Source organism: Nesoenas mayeri (assembly GCF_963082525.1).
Source record: "Nesoenas mayeri genome assembly, chromosome: 10".
In the NCBI taxonomy this organism is placed as follows: Eukaryota; Metazoa; Chordata; class Aves; order Columbiformes; family Columbidae; genus Nesoenas; species Nesoenas mayeri.
Window position 1 is genome coordinate 19,980,016 of NC_137560.1, and position 21,681 is coordinate 20,001,696.

General features: G+C 45.0%; 1 protein-coding gene across 6 annotated transcripts in view; it reads right to left on the reverse strand.

Annotated features, from left to right (window-relative positions):
• The window catches only part of SETD5 (SET domain containing 5), a 65,046-nt gene that overhangs the window by 1,901 nt on the left and 41,464 nt on the right, over positions 1-21,681 (reverse strand). For all 6 annotated transcript variants that reach the window (XM_080350254.1, XM_080350251.1, XM_080350255.1 and 3 more), the window contains 10 exons: positions 19,290-19,553; positions 18,157-18,477; positions 16,262-16,504; positions 12,711-12,840; positions 11,256-11,509; positions 8,854-8,910; positions 6,893-7,360; positions 4,877-5,163; positions 1,829-1,962; positions 174-247 (listed from right to left, as the gene is read on the reverse strand). In XM_080350254.1, coding sequence (XP_080206380.1) covers positions 174-247; positions 1,829-1,962; positions 4,877-5,163; positions 6,893-7,360; positions 8,854-8,910; positions 11,256-11,509; positions 12,711-12,840; positions 16,262-16,504; positions 18,157-18,477; positions 19,290-19,553 — 2,232 coding nt within the window. The remainder of the gene's footprint in view (positions 1-173; positions 248-1,828; positions 1,963-4,876; positions 5,164-6,892; positions 7,361-8,853; positions 8,911-11,255; positions 11,510-12,710; positions 12,841-16,261; positions 16,505-18,156; positions 18,478-19,289; positions 19,554-21,681) is intronic.

A 21,681-nucleotide genomic window follows, 5' to 3' on the forward strand; every position in this document is an offset into this window, starting at 1 on the left:
GAAAAAAGAAAAGAAAATGCATGTCAGACTGACTTCCCCATTTCCTACCTCCGCATGCCAAAAGCAGTTAGTGCAGCAGGATTAGGAAAAACTGGCAGCCCAACCCGGTTTTCACCCTAACAGCGATAAAAGCTGTATTTCAGAATGGGCAGATAATATGGGAAAGGGCTTACCTGGTAGCTGTATCGGGAAGGACTGTAAACTGCTGGTCCTTTGTGGGCTTCTGGAGTGTCTCCTTCTGCTGTGTCTGCGATGTACAGGCAACATGTTAAACCTCACGCACCCCAGGCTGAGGCCACAGCAGTTCCCTCCCAAATGACACCTGCACACATCCCAGCCACTGTGTTCTGCACCCGGCTACAGCTCAGACAAGAGCAGCTTCTCCAGCCACCAGCAAAGGTGAAGAACCTTGGTAAAAGGCAACTTGGAAAACACTGACATGCACAAATCAGCGACACGCGTCAGGAACTGCTGCTTTTCTTCCCCCAGCTCTCTCTGATTTAGCGCAAAGCTCAGCTGCCTCGGCCCAGCCTGTCCGAACCGCTGCAGCTGATGACACCATCGCAGACACCTGGTGCTCCCTTGGCTTTTCCAGAATGATCTGAGAGGCAGGAGACAGTTTCTAAGGAGCCAGCAGTTCTCCACTGAGCCTCGGGTCCTAGGAATCCACGCTGGCTATGGCTACAGCTGGGGAGGTGGAACTGTCCCTGTGCAGGTGTTGCCAGCAGGATCCAAGGCCGATCCGGACGCTGGCAAAGGCTGAAGTCCCGCGCTGCCGGGGCTCCCGGCGCCTGCTGCTGCTCTGGGGAGCGCGCTTCACCAGTGGAGCTGCTCCAGAGAGTTACTCTCACACCTCAGAAATGCTTTGATGTTTGAGGGGTAACAGCAGCACAGTACCCACTGATCCACCTTAGTTATGTGAGAGATTGAGAGGAATAAGCTGCTTTTTGACAGAACAAGCATTTCTAGCACCTGTACCTTACACAGCAGGTGAGCTGCTTGTCCTACCAAATAACTGAACCTTTACTGGGGCAGGCAAGAACTCCCTGCCAGCAACCCAGCCTCTTTGCCATGTGTTTTCCACTTGTGTCTACCATAACCATGGGGCTCAGCTGGTGACTGTGCTTTCTTTAGCAGGGAGTGAAATGGTGAGACTAGAAGATTTCACATCAGAGCCCTGCTGCAGCCTAACGAGACAGAGCTGTTTATCTGGAGCATCTCAGGGATTCTCAGCAGCCGCGTTTGAAATGCCTCGGTGAAATAGTGTTGGTATTAGTATCAAATTTGTATGACAGATGTGTCTCAGTCATGAAACAGGACACGCTGCCTTAGCCTGCTCTCTGCTCCTGCCAGATGGGTCTGGCTTTGCACCAGAAACACGGGCACGAGCACCAGTGCCAGCAGTGCCCGCGGCTCTGCTGCGGTTGTTCCCTCTGCGTGACACCAAAGTCACTGGCTCAGCTAAACAGGGATCTGGATGGAGTTGTCTCATCTGCTGTTGAGGTTCAGAAGCCTCTTCCTCAGGGCACAGGACCTGCAAAGACACCGGGGCACGAAGCTTCCAGCACGTGTCCTGTGCCACCTTCCGTGTTCTGACGCTACACCTGATGCACCCCGGAGAAAGCTGGAGATCATCCGGGTCTAAGAGGAGAGGGAGACGGGCTCAGGCAGTATCTGAATAACAACAAAGTATGCTTTGCAGGAGGCTCTCGTAAAGCATTGCTGATGCTAAAGAGGGAGGTACAACCAACTTCATAGACAAGTTCGCAAAGTTCTCCCAGCCCATCATTTCCCACCGACCAAGCGTTCAAAAGCTCCATCTTCCTACCTGCATCTCTCTCGAGGGCGCTGTCGCAGGTAGGCGAGGATTCACGTCTCTGCGACACCTTCGCGCCGCTTCGCAGCACCTTCTCAAGGATTCCTCGTCCCTCTCGAAGCCTCTCCACCGACGTGGGGACCATCCTGCAACAAAAACCCGGTCAGAGCTGAGGATTGCTCTTCTACAGCCCAGAGCAACGTCACCAACGCCCAAGGGGTCTGTGGGGTCCTTGGTATCATCAAAGAACAGGTTTACGTTTCTGTTTAAATTCACTGGTATGATGTTAGTGCAAATGCAAAGCCCCGGCACAGAAGGGAGGGATCACAGACCAGCAGATGAGGAATAAACTTCTGAGCTGCTTTGGCAGTGTAAATATCTCCTGTGGGTTTCCAGCCTGCCGGTCACCGGCTGCCACGACAGCACTGCCCTCAGAAATGCAGAATCTTCACTCTTATCAAAAACACGGTACAAACAACCCGTTCAGTAAATCACCTGATTACAGGACACCATCTCCCAGAAAAACTGTTTTGAGATTCAACAGCATTTCAAAAATCCTGGTATTGTTTTGAAATTAAACGCAGTTATTTTGCATAGATTACTTTTACTTGAACTAACAAGAAGCAAACCCAACGCCTTAACGATAATACAGTGTCAAGATAGTGCAGTCAGGTAATACAGCATTCCTGGAGCAGAGCTAGGCTGGCCATTAATGCTACTTTGTCCCATTCATTCTGTAATGTGAGAAGATCAGTGCTAGATCTTGTTCCGTTATATATGACAAGTGTCTAGTTTGAGGGTGAAAAAATGGAGGTGAAGTGGCTTTCCAAAAGCCAAACTGTAGAAGGAAAAAGAAAGCCACAGACAAATCCCAGAGCCCTCGATCAATATTCCATCTGCCATCCACAGGACCATCCAAATCTCTTCGGAAATATGTGTTTTACCTACAAGATCGCAGCACCTTGATCAGGAATTCACGATGCTTCTACACTAGACACCGAAGAACACATGCCTTAAAAATGCCTGAATTTAAATATTTCGTATAATTTTAAATGCACTGCATACCACATCAGTATACAGCTTAACACCATATTAACAGATTTCTGTATTTAACTTTTTTCTTTTTAAAGATATATTTAAACCTGTGCTTTACACTAGCTTATTTTTTTTAATAACTAAATAGCCCAGACATTGATGTTCACCCCTCAATGAAGCAGAAGGGAAAAGGGGCCAGAGTTCACACCTCATAGAGGTGATTGGGGTGAGGGGGTGAATTCACACCTTCATTGCTGCTATTGTTTTGCTGGAGACAGTTTTCTGCAAGGCTGGGTTTACTGGGCAGCAGCACATCTGTTTACATTGTGATGGCTGTATCTTGGCAACTGAAAGAGACAGAAACTTCATTTTTTTTAAATGAAAGCTATTGGCAAATATTGTAGAATTCAGCAAAAACCTGGACAATTCTTAAAAATTATGGTACCTAATTTTAGTTCCCACCATTTTCTTCTGTCCCTAGTGTTATATTATTGTGAATGTTGGAAATGTACCTGAGATGTAAGTACTCGGAGTTAAATGTGAAAATGCGTCACAACGTTAACTCCCTAACATGCAGTTTCTAATGTATTTTTTTACAGTAGAAGCTGACTGTATGCTTGTTAACCTTGCCCATTAAAACACAGGAGAACAAGAATTTAAAAGGCAGCAAATCTGCGTAATCCCATTTCAAAATGTATCGGTGTGGTTTCAGCTTTATCTCCAGTGTCCTGTAGCAATAAGATCTTTATTCCCATACAATACTTACTCATGAAACCACATGAGAAACCGAAGCCAGGGTACCTGCTGAGGAGCAGCAGATGAAGCTCACACAATCCATCTAAAACGTGGTGCTACAGCAGGGTCAGCACAGACACCTCACCCCTGAGTATTGCTTAAAATCCAGCTAAATGTCCCTTTCACCCTTTTGCAGGCAGAAGGAAGCGGCACAGGAGGGGAAAGGCACAGGATCAACACTTGCATAGAGTAACAGTTGATTACAAAATAATGATTATAAACTGCTGATCAGGTGAGAGCCCCAGCTGTGGGCAGTTCCAAGGAGGTCACCTGGCAGACACAAGACTGCCAGACAGGGACAACACCAATTCCTTCTATTCCTCTCCGATTGAAGAGTGATGGAAAAAGGAAAGAGATCTTATTACACCTGCAAATTCACCCAGTGTTTCTCGTGCACTTTTAACACAGACTCCACACCCCTCACTGCCTGCAGCATTGCTCAGCACCCTTGCCGTCCCCTGCCACCACACGAGCAGTGACACAGCCGCGTATGCGCAGAACCAGCACTAAGAAAGTGATGGCTTTTTGCCTGCAGCGTCCCTGAACAGTTACTACATCGCTCCAGTGCAGAACAACCAGCACTGCACTGACACTATAATGCAGTAATCTGCATTTCAGTGCTGCGGTACTTAATTTTTCGGACTTTACTATCAGGCTCAAGAGTTTTTGAAGACTCTTCCCCTTATCAAAGCTCCTCATGGTAACACAATGAAGGTGTTTTTTCCAAGCCTTCAGCAAGCCACTGACTACAGGCCGCAAACTGCTGTTCAAACTCTATGTGCAAGGCATTATGAAAGCCGGAGCTGCTTTATCCTCCTTCTCAAATGCCAAGTTGTAGAGGGCTCTGTTGGCTTTACTTCTGAACAGGAGCTGACTTAGTATCACAAATGTCCAAAAAGAGCAGAGGTTCAGCAAGAAAAGACCTGGATTAAATTCTCACCGCGGGAGCAAGACTTTCAAACCTGAGACCTCAAAAGGAAACCGGTGGAAGAGACAGAGAGCTTTTAACTTCTTATCTTTCAAGATAGATTTTTGATATCTAAACCAAGAACTAAAAGGCAGGCTGAGAAGGCTGCTGGTATCCTTCACGGTTCAATTGCAAAAGAGAACAATGCCAAGAGACCCGATCAAATCTATCCAACTGCACTTATTGTTCTGGAAATGCCCCCCAGGGAGGTTGATCCTTCTCTGTGGAGCAACCTCGGGCTTGCTCAGAAGGAGAACACTCACCACCTATTGCTGATGCTCTCCTGGGATTTGCTAAGTGACGATGAGGAACCAACCCCCCTCGAGTCCGGCGGGCTGACGTCCTCTATGTGAGGCAAGGAGGGATGAGAAGGGGAGAAGCCGCTTTGCGGGGAGGACGGGGTTCGTGCGGCAGAGCCCGGCAGGCTGGTGCCGTCTGTGTCAGTCCCGGAACCGCTGCTGCCCTGTCGGGTCGGAGTCCCTGCACATCGCCCCGAATCGCCTCCCTCCTTGGCTTCTTGTTTCCGCTTGCGGTATTCCAGCAGAGACACCTGGGAGAGGAAAACACAGCCGTGAGTCAGGGAACGCGACGGACCAGGACAGGGGAGGAACACACCCACACGCCATTTAAAAATCTATTTATCTGAGTTGGTAGATAAGACTTTAAAAGATATATTTGGATTATAAAATCTTCCTGAATCTGCAGGCACTCTGGACAAAGAGCTAAGTGCTACAAATTTGGACCACTCATCCACTGCAATGCTCACCCACGTTTTTTGCTTCTTTAACAACCTGGAATTTCACATTACTTCCACATACACTTGCATCAAGCTTCTAAACCCTCTTCCTCCCAATGCCCTTCCCTCGCTCTCTGGTTTGTAGCATTGTATAACATGTGTATCAGTATCCGTCCATCTCAAAAACAGACAGAGCCTTGTTCACACAAGTGGTACCTTCAGAGAGTCCTGTCCATCTGTATTAGTTCAGCCACATTCATGCTAGAAACTTGGTAAAGCCTTGCACAGAATTTTAACCCGCTTAGAGCAAGTTCCTGCAAACTTCCAGCACTACCACCTAAACAAACGACTTTTAGCAAAGGCAGAGCGTATTTTGTGCAAAGCAGGCTCATGTTTGTCAAAGACACAGACAAAAAGGTGCCAGATAATGCAGTCTCATAACACTGGGCCAGGAGGAACAACAATACACAAATACTTCCAGCTGAGCACTCACCTTCCAGTGTGCCAAGCCCTTAGAGTCATTAGGGGGTACAGAGCCCATAAAGGACTCGCAGAAGGCAGATCTGCTGAAGAATTTATCAACTGTGACCCAATGCCTGGACAGAAAGCTTTACAATGCTAAAATATTGAAGGGGATTATTTCCCAAAAGTCACTCAAATTATGAAGGTTTTAAGACAAGTGTAACTTTAAAAGAAAATCAAAAGAAAAAACACAGAAATCCTCCAGAAATGGAATGGGAATAAGATATTCCATCCAGCTGGACACTTACACAAGTGAGTTACCACACTTGCAATGAAAAAAAAATAATCCAAGTACAGGAAAAGGCATGGATACGCAGCTACACAGCGGATAATTATTTGTCCCACAATTAATTTTATCATAACGATGCTTGATTTTTCATTTTCACTCAGTTTTAGTTCCACAAGGGTCACTGGCCTGCTGTAAGAAACCAACCTCATTAGTTTTCTTTAAACAATATTCAAGTGTTTTTAATTTCAAAGGGCTAAAATTTCAGTAACAACCTTAATCTACTTTTCTTACAATATTACTATGCTTCCATATTAATGAAAATGTTCCAATATCTTCTAATAAACAACCAGTGTTTCCTTTTGAAACACCAGACCCTCTTTCCTGGTCAGGACCCATTTCACCCTGCTAATTAACACCTTCATCAATTAGTTGCGTGGTGTTATTGCTCTGGGATTTATCTCAGTTTAACAACTGTTGATGAAGGCTGCCAGCATCACCCTCTTCTTTCTGTGCTTCCAGAAGAGTTATTTGCATTGTGGTTTGGTTTTTTTCCCTTCCACCTCTCCCATCGAAGTCTTGCCTAAAGCACAGCTTGCTCTCTTTTAACAACTTTTAGACTGTTTTCATCCAGGCACAGGACACTTGGATTACTTGCCCAGTCTATATTTCAGTTGTATTCTGCTCTCTTCATCCTCCCTGCAAGTCTTTCCCGTGGCGCCTCCTGCTCCCACTCAGGTTCCTGCAATCTAAGACAAAATTTAACAAAATACAGTATTTAACAAAAATACTTACCTTCTTCCTTTGTGGCGGATTCTGGGGAGCAGACCTGACGCCTTCACAAGCCCTCTCGCCGCAGGGAGACATGGATCCATGCGCTGGCTCCTTCAGCAGCCCTGACTCGTGTCTGCTGAAATACCCTTCGGCAGGAGAGCTGCAGCATCCCACTTCCGAATTTATTGGCTTCCTCTCTCCCAAAGGAGCAGATCCCCGTGACAACCCGTCTACACGTGGCATAGCGTTCAATGGGGAGAAGGCATACATTAAATTAAACTCTGTCCGAAAAGCCTGATCAGAGCTTCGTAGCAGCATCTGCGCTTCCCCACTTTTCCCTGGGAAGTTCGTCTCTGAAGTTGAGTTTATGGAGGGTTGCGGAGCCAGGTCGGAAGAGCCAAAGCTGAGCAGCGATGGTCGTTCTGGGCAGGTGTTTGCACTGGAATCCGGGTACCCACCCTTCAAATCCTGGTCGGATCGGAGGCTGAGCTGGAAAATCCAACAAGGACGGAGGACAGGGATGGGAAGTCAGGAAAAGGATGAGGCAAGGATGGGGAGAGAACCTGAAGTCAGAAAGCATTCTGTACAATTCTAGCTTACTGCTTTCCAGTCCCTTTCTTGCACCATTCTGCCCATTCTACAGAGAAATGACATGAGACTAAATAATAATCAGTTTAGCTGTCCCGTACAAGACGCCCTTTCCCCTTTGGCACTCTTACTGCAGGATAAGGCTCAGCACTGTCCCCAGGCAGTCAATGAACAAAACCCAGCAGTTTCAATTGCCTCAAAGTTGATGTTAACACATAGTACTAGCTAGGTTCATTATGGGGAGAGAAAAGATCTGCTGTCCATTTGCTGTTTTGTTAGCCAAGTTCTTGACTGTCCCAAGTCAGCCACTACTAACTTCCTAACAATAAAATGTCCGGGACCTCCGAGCCATTTGTTTGCACTTATTGTGAGCTTCAGAAATCTCTAACAATAGTACATTCATTTAATTTATACTGCATTTCTACATTTTGCTTCTCAAACAAAACCATTTTTGCGCTGTCACAGTTTCTGGAGCAGTAGGCACTGACACAATGGTATATCCATTTATCTGCTTTAAGTGCCAACAAACCTCCAGGGCAACGGCATAATCGTCTCCTTCGCCACATTAGTATGTCAGGATCTCAGACAATGAGCATAACTGACACAATTTCATCCTCTTTGCAGGACTATAGTGCTAAGGGAAAACCAGAGCAGCACCCGGCACCAGCTCTGCCCTCCTGCTGCTGCTGAGAAAGTTTCCTCTGCTGTTACAGCTCCAAATCATCTGGCACATTGGAGATGAGTGTGACTTTTCTGCTCTGAAACAGTCTCTGAGCAAGGTACCTCCACTTGTATTTTACAATGGGCCAGCAGGTAAACAAAGTTCTACTTTTTGGCACCTCTTCAATATTTTAAGTCTGCAGGTGAACAGGTGATAAACCAAGGCTGAAGAGAGCAGCTCAGGTGCCCCACTGTGGCCTCCAAAATCAAAACACCAGGTGAATGCTCTTCCTTTTCTTCCCCAGGAGTCATTTTGCTGCTACTGAGTAAATACCACACACCACTGATCTGCTGGGCCAGGGCTGAAGTTGATTTTGTGTTTCCAGGTTCCCCAGACCTCTTGCCTTCACCTCTGTAGCGAGACATACCAGACCTTCACACTGCCTGTTTCCCACCAGTGTCAACAAACTAATAACAAATTCCAGTCCTCAATTTGTTTTCTCTCTTGTGATAACCCTGAAAACTCTCCTTGGCCTTGTTGTAACTAATGCTCTACCCTTATTCCCACTGACTCTTCTCCCTCCCCTCCCACCACAGCCTCAAATACAGGGTGTTTCAAAAGACAGACCCGATTTGTTGTTAGACTGCTTTGAAATTGGGTCCATCTTTTTGAAACACCCTGTACACACACACACTCCCGGCCCCAAACGCAATGGATACACTGCAATAACTACCTCGGGTGACATGGACTCGGGCCTATGCGCAGGGGAACTCTCAGGGGACGATACGTTCTAGAGGAGGGAAAAACATCTTGTTATTCATCTACTTAAAAAGTCAAGAAGCAAAGCAAAAATCAACTGAAAAAAAAACCAACAAGAGCAGAGGTTTGCTATTCTAAACGAAGATTATCCCAGGAACCGGCTCCAGCCTGGATGGCAACACTGTTAAGTGGTTTCTAGAGCTTCCTGGAAGCACAAGGACAGGACTGGGTTACTGTGTTTTGTGCGATAACTTAGTACCCAAAACAGAGCACAAAAATATTAAGAAAAGAAACATATTATTCTTTAAACCTTTGATGCTGTCAGATAGAGTTTGCACCATGAAATACAAAAAAGGCTTTTTATGGAGAACATGGGAGAGATGCAAAGCCTGGTCTTGCCCCAAAGGTGAACTAAGATTCCCCAAACACTACAGCAAACTTCCACAGACATTGTCCCAGAGAACAAAGATGACTCTTTCAATCCACTGTGGGCTACTTTTTCAGCTAAAGCCAAGAGAACAGGTGTGAATGGACAGTGCTATGAAATGTCACCACATATGTGAGCACCTGTGCTTGTGATGGCACGGCTAAGGCCGCCTTCCCAAGCCCTTTCCTTTCCACACTACTGAGCAGGCCTAAAATACCACCAGAAAGGAAGGTTTCCCAGAGGTACGTTGCCATCAGAGGGATATGGCAGGAGTCTCTGCAGGGCAACAAAGATGATGGAGTAGGGCATCTCCCTTATGAAGAAAGGCTGAGGGAGCTGGGGCTCTTTAGCTTGGAGAAGAGGAGACTGAGGGGTGACCTCATTAATGTTTACAGATATCTAAAGGGTGAGTGTCAGGAGGAAGGAGCCAGGCTCTTCTCGGTGACAACCAATGACAGGACAAGGGGTAATGGGTTCAAATTGGAACACAAGAGGTTCCACTTAAATATGAGAAGAAACTTCTTCTCAGTGAGGGTGGCAGAGCCTGGCCCAGGCTGCCCAGGGGGTTGTGGAGTCTCCTTCTCTGCAGACATTCCAACCCGCCTGGATACCTTCCTGTGTAACCTCATCTGGGTGTTCCTGCTCCATGGGGGGATTGCACTGGATGAGCTTTCCAGGTCCCTTCCAATCCCTGACACTCTGTGTGATTCTGCGTGAAAACTGAGGAATCTCAAATTTCTCCACTAAAAAAGCTTCTGACAAACTCCACAGAAAAAGCAGACGCATGTCATCACGCTGCTGGTCACTCCTGTCAACATGGGAAGGGCTCAGCATTCTCCAATTTATGTTTCCAATTTAAAAAAATCCCCAAACTGAATCTGAAAAACCTCAGTCTAAAAACCCGACCAACCAGAGCTTCAGAAGCTTTTAATAGTCTCTGTGCCTGAAACTGTCCTTTATCTCCTCAGCGCTCCACAATCTTCCCCACCAACCTCTACAGATCTGCCTCTGAGCTTACAAGAAAGGGCTCTCAAAGAAAATAATGAAAAGCACACTAAGCTAAAAATACAACAAAGGACTGTTTGCCTTGTGGCAAACCAGATGAGGGATTCCTGCAAAACAGTCCCTGGTACAGAGCAGTCTGCCACTGCGCAAAAATTTGTTTTTAATGGTTTTAACTGGCAGAGTGTGAGCGGAGTTCCATTTTAAATATGAAAATATGGAGTGCTAGAAAATAAAACCAAAAATGCAAACAGCATGATCCCTTTTCACAGGCACAGAGCAGCAACACAAAGTGGAAGGGCCTGGCTGGATGGATGCTGATAATTCTCCCACAGAGTTTAGAGCAAGAGAAACCACTGACACAGCCCGCTCAGTGCTTCTGCACATTTCTGCAAAAGGAAACTATCAAGAAATCAGAGGTATAAGGTATTTTCCTTCTACCCAGTCAAGGGACAGGGAAACCAAAGGATAAATTGGAAGCTGATGTAAAGTATTTCTACAATACTTTGGGTTACTGAAAACTCTCTAGGGAAAGCGCAGCCAAGTATGTCAGAGAGCCTGTGAGAAGCAGAGCACTTGGGAGGAGGCACAGATTGGAAGCCACATTGGCACAGAGATCTGAAAAAGGGAAGATGGCTAAAGAACACTGAAAAGCCTTTTGCCAAAAGCAAAATTTGGGAGCTACTGTGCAGAAATGGAGAAAAGAACTAGAATGATGTTACTGATAGCTATGAAGGGAGAGGAGGCTGGGCTGCAGCAAGGTTTGACATTTAATAGAGTGGGAGATTTGGCCAGAAGTGGAGTAGAGGAGCTTGAGCCTGACACTGTGATGCTGCTTGGAAATACGGCCACATACTCAAAAAAGAAGGTGGCCCTAGTGCTGCCTCTCTGCTAAAAATATTCCAGTTCCCCCCCTTCTGGCATTTCCAGTCCCCAGTCAGAGTTACCTCAAACTGTAGTGGAGTATTGCAGCGACTCGCAGCCAGAGAAGGAATTGGTGAGAACATCACGCCGTAACCGTTGCGACTCTCCTCCTCTCCCGGCAGCGATGAGCAGGGCGTAGCCAGCTGCGGGCTCACCGAGCCGGGGACCGAAGGGATGGGAGGCGGAGGGGTGACGGGAGACAGCGGCCTCAGCAACTTCTTAACGTTCTGCTCCATCAAGTAGCGAGATTTCCATTTCTTCAGGGGACTCAGCAAGTCTGAAAAACCAAACTGAGCTAAGGATGGAGCTGAACCATCAACCGTAACCATGTGCAAACCACACGCTGTCTCCTTCCCCCTTCTCCCAGCCCAAATGGAGCCCGTGAGTCTCCAATGTGACTTTGAAAGATTCCTGAAAATGAAGTACCTCTGAAGTACTTCTATACCAGGTCTAACGACTGATAACAAAACAATCCATAATCAGGAACATACGGTGAACAAGGAAAGAAAATATTTCAACTAGAAATAAGAACAAGAGGGAGCCAGGGGAAAGGAAGACAGGAGGGGACAAAAAAAGGAGAGGGGTCAGAGGACATGTCACTGTCACTACAAACAAACCAGAGCTCTGTCTTCATTACCTATAGTTCCCTATAGGCTACATCAATACAGCCCAAACACATTTCACTCCCCTGAATGATTAACAGCTTTCCCTTGGGCCTAACCCTGTTCAAAATAATACGTTTTCTGATGCTCAATTTAAAAAAGAAGAAAACAACAAAAAGAAAGCATTCAGTAAATTCTGCAGTTCAGTTGTTTGCTTCTTCAGGTCTTGCTCGGAGATGCAAGTTTATTGGTTCTGGCACTCTGTTCATTTCTTATTCATCTAACTTTTCAATGATCAACTCTGTACATTTTTGTCTTGTCTAGTCTCCTGTCTGTCGTCCTGGGAAAACAGATCCCTGACTGAGCAGATCTTCACCCTCTTTCTCTGTAGAAAGATTCAGACAAAATGTTTAACCATTCTGCTGCTTTACTCACAGATTTTAGCTTCTCCATCTTTGAGACTTACTTAATCATTCGCTTATTACATACGTGCCTGTGAGACTTTGATATATCTTCCTATAGTCAGCAGATATTTAGTTGTCCATCTAACAGCATCCTGCTGAAAAGAGACGATATTGTACTCTTTTTTTTCCTCCCTCTATCGGACAAATGATCACACGGCACTGAGGTTGATGATGCAAGATAAAGTGATTATCTTTTCACAGGAAAATACCGAGAAACTTTACACATGCTCAAGATAGAATGGGTCTGTAGGAATTTGAATGAATGGCAAAATAACATTCTCACCTGCCCTAACGCTGTGCCATCCAACAGCAGTGCACACTGCAGCATCCTGTGCTGCTACCTTTATTATTCAGCAGCTTCCCCAGTTTCACTCAAGCACCCACGCCGCCCTGATTGGTGCTGAGCACTTACCTGTGTCATCTTTGCAGATGCTGGAAGAACTGCTGTTCTCGTTACTTTGGTATAGGCACTGGGTTCTGTTCTCTTGCGGAGCTGGTGAGGTCTGAGTCATCCCCTCTTCCAGGGCTTGTTTGATCCAGCGCTGAAACGGAACGAGACTACATGAACGTGCAACTCCTCTGGTACTTTCTATGTAATCTTGCAGGATGTTCTCAAACTCCTACGCTTCTGTGCAGCGGGGCAATCTGCTCAGAAAACTGATTTACCTCCTTCGCGTGCGCTCAGACAGGAACTCGTTAGAACGCAGCTGTTAGCGCTGAGTCTAACACCTACTGTGACGGGCTGACTATGCGCTCTTGATGCATTCTGGAGATCAGCAATCTTCAGCGGCAACACAAAGATAAGAGCAAATTACAGCAAATTACAGCTAAAAGCTATTAAAAGCAATTTTAATTAAAAGGGATATAAGTATGAAAAACTACCCTGACCCCCTGATTTCTGCAAAGCTGTTTCCTGCCCATGAGCACAAACACACTGTCCCCCCTGCTCCACTAAAGCATATTAGAGCTTAACACAGATTCTGCTCTAACAATTGCAACAGAGCAACATTTGACTTTAATCACATAACAATTCTTCCAGGACTATGCTTGCTGCCAGAGACCAAGAGCAAAAATGAAATGCAAGCAGCACTTTTTGAGGGAGCCTAAACAAAAAGAGAATAATAAAGGCAAATCTTTTTATTGGCTACTAATAAAAGAGATAAAAGTCACAGTGGTCTTCTGAACACCAGTAATGAAGAACGTTTCACATCTCATGCAAGCGAACATGAATTGAAGCCTCAGCAAATCAGCGGGTTTACTAGGCCTGTATCTCGATACGAACTGACTCCTGATGGCAGGCAGGAAATCTTTGCTTACTTTACTATAAAAATAACTGACACAGTATAAAGGTAAACACCCAGGTGATTCAGTAAAACGACTGCAAACTGCTGAAAAAAGCCACAAACAGTAATCTGGGACTCACTTTACCAGCCTTTTCTTCCCCTAAAGAGTTTTAAAATGATAAGTGTACCTTTCGGTAATCCACATTTATCTGCATGCCAGCAATATGTATCCAATTAGAAATATGGGTATTTATCTTATGATTCCTCAAAGCTACTGTGAAAGTGCAAGAAACTCAGTGGCCATGATCCTCAAAGTGAAAACTTTGAGGTGAGGACGACGAGCACGTGACAGGATCTATTTTTGATGGCCCTCGCTACTGCACAGCAGATGCTGCTTTGTTCAAATATATCTCAAAGGATTCCACCATGGGCACCAGAGAAGTGCCGGCCAGCCTGGAGCACCACGACCCCAGGTTGCTGCACAATGGGATTAGCGCGAGCGGGTCATACAGCTCCGCTTCCTCACCAGGTTCAGCTATTGGCATGTTTTGGATGCAAACGGAGATCATCGGCTGAGGGGTTTTTGGCACAGTGCTCAGTAGCTGAAGGAAGAGGCCTGCTGACAATCCAAGAAAATATGGGATCTATTTCAACAGCCTTTCTAGATCAACTTTCCTGACTGAGTAGTCAGAAGGAGACAAGACAGAAAGATCAGTTTTTGAGACAGCGATGTCGAGTTCTGGACCATTTCTAGACCTCAGCTGGCTGAAAAGGACGTCTTCCCCATGACAGGTTTCTAAGCATTCCTCAGCATATGAAGCAGACCTTTTTTTTACATCTCCAGACTGTTAGTGATTAAAATACTGCATGTTAGCAAGCATCTTCCATGAAAAAGCTGGGGAACTCCTACAAAGTGGATAAAAAACCTTACTAGAACAGTTATTAATTATTTACTTTCAAAAAGTAGAATCTAACAAATTGCTTTCTGCAACATCTGTTCTGGACACAGAAGCTTTCAGCGTTTTATTAATTATTTAGAGAAGGGAACAGGCAGCGTATTTAAGTTTTCAGATGATGCCCCCCTGGGAGAAGGAACAACATGCTACAAGACAGTATTCAAGATTTTCCTACTAAATTGGAAAATGGATGGGGACAAACGGGACAGCACGGGCTCGAACGAAACACCACATTAAGCCAGAAACAGCAGCAAGTTGTTCTACCAAGCACAGAAAAACACAAACTAAACAGGAGTCTAAATCAACCTGCCAAAGAAGACTCAGTCGTCATACTGGGATGCAAAAATGGGTGTAGGCTACAATACACAGATCATCTTTCTGTATTGAAAACATCCCCGCTGCAACACAACATCCGGTTTTGGACACTCAGGTAAGTTGTGGAAGTTGTCCACAGAGAGACCAGCCCACTCCCTCTCCCGCAGTGAGAATTTTCACATGACTAGAAAACAGTCAAAGGTAACAAGAGACTGGGAGACTTGTTCCACGACTACGGTTGTCACTGAGTTGTGAGCTTGCTGGCCAGTTGTGCAGCAAATGCACCAAGCAGAGAACTCTGAATAACTTCACCATTTCTGCCCTCAACCTCAAAGACACTGTATTAAGGGTTTGAAAAAGTCACTCAAACCTTACACTTCTCAGCTTAAAGATACATGGGGAGATTGCCCAGGCGCACGGAAACAAACATGGTTTTGTTCATACACGTGCATATGAACCATCAAGAGCTTTACCGAGGAAGAAAATACCCAGGAGAGACCTTAGCTTCTTTTTGTAGGTGCCTGTTAGTGCACAACAGCAAACTGGCTGAGGGTGGAAACAGCAAAGTCCAAAGTTTGCCTCTGGAAAAACTTCCTCAAAGGAAAGTAAAGAAACCAGGACGTGGCACCTGACTTTGAAAGTTACCAAGACTGGATGATCAGAATGATTTCCATAAAATTGTCATGTAGTGACACAGGAACTACAAGAGCCTCTGAACAAAGCTGACAGGCAATGGGCAAGATGGATCCTGACGGAAATCTGACTGAGCAAACTAACCTGAACTACTGCTTCCCTGTGGATGGGTAAATACCAGTATTTACTGGCCACATACCATCTCTGGAGGGATGAAGTCCTTGGCTGGGCTCAGTTCTTCCTGCACAGCCACAAGTAACTGTTGTAGATAGACAGTCTATGATCCTAAAGGGCTGAGGGCTTGCTTTTGTGAACAAATTCAAAAGCTTTGCTAAGAAACAAATGCTCTCAAAGACAACAGATCTTACTGAGGCACTGCATTCTGTGGATCTTTTGCAACACTGTCCGATCTCCACAATGCCAACCATCCTCTGACTGTGAAAGTATAACAGTAACAAAAAACTTTCTAAGGGCAAAGATTAAAACTCACAGTATATGCTGGATAACAAACAGCCACTGCAGATTTGAAAGTACATGTTTCTAAGAGCAGAGTCACAGAACAGTTGTTCTACCATGGCAAAAGGTGAGGATGAAAACGGAACAGTGGCTACGAGAGGGTCAGCAGACATCGCCTGGAGACTGCATCGACACATCGGGCACGGCCGGCTCAGCAGGAACACGTGGAAACGGGCTCAAAGAGGACACAACGGCTTCACAGGGGTGCCAGTAAGATCTTGATGAGCTTAACCCTGAAAATAAGACATGAGCAAACATACCTTTTTACAGGAGCTGTAAATTCCATCCAACAGAAATGGCCTTCGACGTCTCTCGGGGTTGAAAGGTGAACCGAAACGAATGTAGTGTTTAGGCGTGGTACAAATCAGCGGGGAGTGGGTGAGACCTGGCAACATGTTTAGGGTCGTCGCTAAAACTGTCGGGTCCGTAGTAATGCGCAGAGGGCATTCAATGGGGCACTCCTGCTTTTCCGCCTTGTCATTCAGCCATTCGGTAACAAGATACTGAAGGAGAAAACACACGTGTCACCGCAACCATCACAGGTGAAGAAGAAAGGCAATACGGCACAAAGGTGTATGGGGCAGCAATGCTCAGGTCAGCCCGTGTGCTAAAACCTCCTCCTCAACAGGCAGGGACACAGCCGGACATTCTGCGGCAAACCCAGTTCTCACCTGTTGCAGGCACAACAGCTAATCCAGTTTTACACAAGTAGCGTGATTTTATGGACCTTTAACTAAGACTCACTCAAATACTGAATTTTCTCAGACATTTCTTCTCCGGTTATATTTTTATACTAATTGAAATCCTTAATGTTTCAGTAAACTGAGTGCTCATTAGAATGGCAGGAAAATCCAGGATCTTCCTTTTTGTATTTACTGTACAGGAAAGCAGTAGTTCCTTAAGCTCGCTAACAAGTATTTTTTTAAATTGATTATGTTTACAGAAGAAATGTGAAAAAAAAACTATAATAGAAATACTAATGTATACATTGTTAAACTTTGCTAAAAGAGATGGAACAGTATTTATAACTATCAAATAAATGTCTTTTAGGTGGAGAGCAGAAGGTATATTGGGGCTAAACTCATTTAATTTTTCTAACAGTCTTTATTTTGGACACACGTTTTTTAAGAACACCAAATGATGCATGTTTTCATCAAAACTTGATCACTTTGTTCAAAACAAGTTCCTAGCTGCATGGCTAAATATATTAATAGTTAATTTATGCCTGATATGTGGCAGCTGCATTTTAGTCTACAGTCACGTTCCCTCTTGGTCTCCAATTCTAAGCCGAAAGCTAACAGCTAACCCCTTCTACTCTGTCCTAAGTGAATACCCTCAGGCTGCGATCCCACCTCATCCCAAAAAGATTCTGCCAATTCCTACACAAACACACATTTTTATGCCATTATAAATTTATTTTTAAATTCCAACTAATCTTTACTACATGGCTCCAATTTTCTCTCTTCCTTCTCTTGCTGGTGTACACAAGAGAACCTTTGTTTTAATACGCTTTACAAGATGCGACATCCTGGTTATTTCAAGGTGGGTTTCTTGGTTTTGTTTTAAGCGAGTCTCACTACACCTCTGTACTGCTTGGTTGAAGGTAACTTTCTTGGCTGATCATCTTTTTCTCCCTGCTCCTAAGACACGGGGAATACACAGAAAATTTCTTGAGATCGTATGCATCCAAGCTTTTTTAACATGCATTTTCTCTTTTAAGTGCAAAAATTGGCAATTCCTTATGTTACCAAGCCCCTCCTACCCTTCTCTCTCAGGACCCCTCAAGTTGGACACATTTTCATCCCCACATACACAAAGCTGTGTAATTTGCCTCTTTCAAGAACTCTTTGCCATACCCAAAAGTGAGACCTTTCCTCTTGCATCTGTACACCCTGATGATATCTAAGGTCTATGAGACTTGCTGTAAAGATCAGCTATTTTTTCTGTTTCTGATCTTTGTGTATACAGGGCTGAACAGCCAGATTCTGATCCATAGTGACAGCTCTCAGCCACTACAAAACAAATAATACAGTAAATAAAAAGTCATGTAATTCCAACTATTTTGAAGAACTTTCCCCTGAGCCAACCCCTTCCTGAAGGCCGCACAAAATGTCATTTCCCCCCCTCTTCAGTTTGAGCACTCAATCACATTTACCTTTTTCGTTTTGGGGTACTTTACTGCAGCTCGATTCGTCTGAGATCCGGCAGCCAGGACAGCAGTTGGGTCAGATCCTGTCAACTGTCTGCCTTCTCCTGGACCTTCCACATTGCTGACATCTGTTGCGGTTACCAAGCTGGCAGTGCTTCCTTCCTCTGGGACAGCCTGTGCGAGTTCAGCTTGCTGGGAACTGGCTTGTTTCTGCCTTCTCAGTCTTTGGGCTGAACTTGTCCGGTATCGAGAGAAGCGACTTTTTGGTCGGGGCCTGGAGGGTTTTGCTGGAGCTGGCTTAGTAAGTGTTTTTTCGGCGACAGCATCCTACAATATAAACTGTCATTAGTATGAGGACCTCTAAGAGTATTCCTTTTCTCTGCATACAGGATTAATGATCGAGATTTATTTATCTGAATCGTGAAATCTAGTTGGAGCCTGTTTGTATCAGCTCATAAGATGGCTTTGAGGACCCTTCTAAAACACTGGTGCATTGTTTTGTCTGCTGCGCTTTTAAAGGTGTCGACCAGAACGCTCATCTTAAGGAAGAAAGCAGCAGTACACGAAACCTGCCGCTTGTCTCAAGGTAACTGCTCTTACCCCTGGTGTGAGCGGACACGTATCGTTCCAGGCCCTGCCATACATGTGCATCCAAAGTACAGCAGGTCAAAAAAAACAAAGAGCAAAAGAATTACTCAACCACTGCAGTTGTGCATCCAACTTAAGTTCACACCAGTATGGAAGGGGCCCACTTGGTGAAGGAACTGGGCTTGCTCAGTCCAGAGAAGAATCAGAGGGACCTAACGGCAGTCGTCCTGCATTCAGACTGAAGCCACCAAGGAGATGCAGTGATGCATCAGTGTATATACCAGATACAAGGCAAAATTTTCTCACCATGAGAACAGTTAGGAATTGGACGGGGTTCCCCAGAGGTGCTGTCCAATCTCCAGCCCTGGAGCTATTCAAGAGCAGATTGGGTAGAACCCCGGCCAACCTGGTCTGACCTCACAGCTGACCGTGCCTGCTACAGAACGGATTAGAGACCCCACGAAGCTCCTCTCAACCTGAACGATCTTACGATTGGACATGCTGCATGTGAGCTAGGTACAAGCTATTAAACAGGCCTATCTTCGTCTTACCACCACTTGTGAAGACCGCCGTGTGTTCACCCCCGTACTGCTGTTACTGTTCGACACGTTGGGAGCAGCAGCACTCAGTGCTGAATTTCCATCTTCAACTTCAGGAGTTTCTGTTTTTACTTCCTCCGACTCGGGAGCTTCAGAATTGATGCTGATTTCAGCATCAGTGCTGTTACGGTCTGACGGTTGTTCTCGTCTCCTCTTTCTCTTCTCTAAGTTTTCAAACATATGCATGATGGCTTCTACCTTTCTGTCTTCCCGGGACTAGAACACAAAAGTAAATTCAAGTCAGCACTGCAAATTACACACATAAAGAGGAGGAGGCAGGAACAGATAGGGGATGCAGCACAGGAAGGAGACAAACTTGCCAAATAGCAATGGCAAGAGCCAAAAAGAGGACAGAGAGAAGCGGTTCTTTTCAGATATTTGCATTTTTCAACATGGCAAATTTCCCAGAATAACAACAACAGTCATGTGTTCATAGAGTAACTACAAGAACGAGACTTTATCCTTAAATAGGGCCACTTAGATACTACTGAGTTGTATTTATAGAACAGCCACAAGGAAATGCATAATTTTGAAGAACTAAAAACCGTAAGAAAGAATAAATAGAGTGAAGAGACGATGTGGAAACAAATAGAGCTACTTGCCAATGACCAAACATTAGAAGCAAACAGGAGCCAGAGGCAACAAAAGTGAATCAGTAATTTGCAGCAACTATAACACGTCACACAGGCTGACTAAAATGACCCAGATTCATTCCTTCCCTGATGGTAGGAGATCACCTAGCTCAAAAAAAACCCCTCTTGTCTAAGCAGCTTACATAGTGGATAAGAAAAACAGAACGTGAGAGAATAGAGAGGCAAAACAAAGGTATTTGCAAGGTAAACAGAAAGCACAGGAAATCTTAACACCTGGCTGTGTCAGAAATAATTGGTAATTATGCATGTAAAAGGTCCAGTACAATAACGCTGCAGCGACTGGCACAAACCAGGCTGACCCAAGTGAATTTTAAGAAGTGGGGTCAAGTGCCTTCTGAGCCTTGTCATGAAGGAGAAAGAATCTGGAAGCACCCAGCAGTGCTCAATCAATCACAGCAGCCTGGCCTTTACCGTTTTCTGTTCAAAAATATTTAATACAGACAAAAAAAAAAAAAGATCGGGAAAACTACAGATATAAGTATTTTCCTGGCGCCATGTATAGAAAACTGAATCCCATTACAGGAGATTAACTGGTGCAACGTACAGGAACAGGGCTTAGAGGTTCATGGGGAACTAACACTTCACTAAGTCTTCTTGAACCGTACTGTCCCAGAAAGAGATCAGCAGCCCTGCATTGAAACAAAATCTTCCCTCCGAGCCTGAGGCCAGCCCGATGGGTGACTGCTCTTAGGCAAATTTCAGCAGAATCTGACTTTTACCTCGCCTGTTCTAAAGAAATCCATGAGATAATCCAAAGATGTCTCAGCTGGATAGCCCTCAGCTCCGCAATTTGCTGCACTGCTTAACACTTAAAGCATTTGCAAGAAATTTGCACATGGAAGATCCATATCACCAATTAGAGGAAGACGGGTGATTAAGCTCCAATACTTGTGTTGGTTGGTAGGATGGGAGCACTTTTTTTTCTTCCTTGGGTTTTTGGTCAGTTTTGTTTGGGCTTTTTGGGTGGGTTTGTTTGTTTGTTTTGGTTTTGTTTTTTAAATTTATTTGGGGGGTGTGTGTTTTTGTTTTATTTTATTATTAAGTAGAACCAGACCAGCTCCATCCACATGCATAAAACATTCTAACCCAGGGAGCAATAGCTGGTGCCGTAAGAAGCACAAGAAAGAAAACCCACAGCTCTGCTCAATACAGAAAGTGGCTGAGAAGGGACTGTGCTATCAAACATTCCAGAGCACTATTTTAATCAAGACAACTGATTAAGACAACAACAATTTGGGAGCAGAAGGGGATTTCCTAATAAAGGACATATCAAATTCCATTGACTTGTTGCCAATAGTGCTGTCAGTGATCCACTCCCTCACTAACTTTTGCCACTTGACCCAACCTTTTTCCCACATGGCAACAGGTTTATGAACCCATAGATGGAAAAGATACCTATTCACAAACCCAAGCCAGCAAAATGGGTTAAGTTTTAGCAAAAATCTGCTTCATGCTGTGATCTAGTTGAAGATGTTCCTGCACATTGCTTGGGGGTTGGACTAGGTGACCTTTAAAGGTCCCTTTCGACCCAAACTATTCTATGATTCTAGATGGCTCCATAAATTGTACTGGCAACAAGGAAGGGGAGCAGGAACTCTTTTGAATCTGGTGCTGATTGTCTTGTTAATGGTGTGGTTTAGACTACAGAACAGCCCTGAAAGTAACAGTTAAATCTTTCAATTAGCAAACAA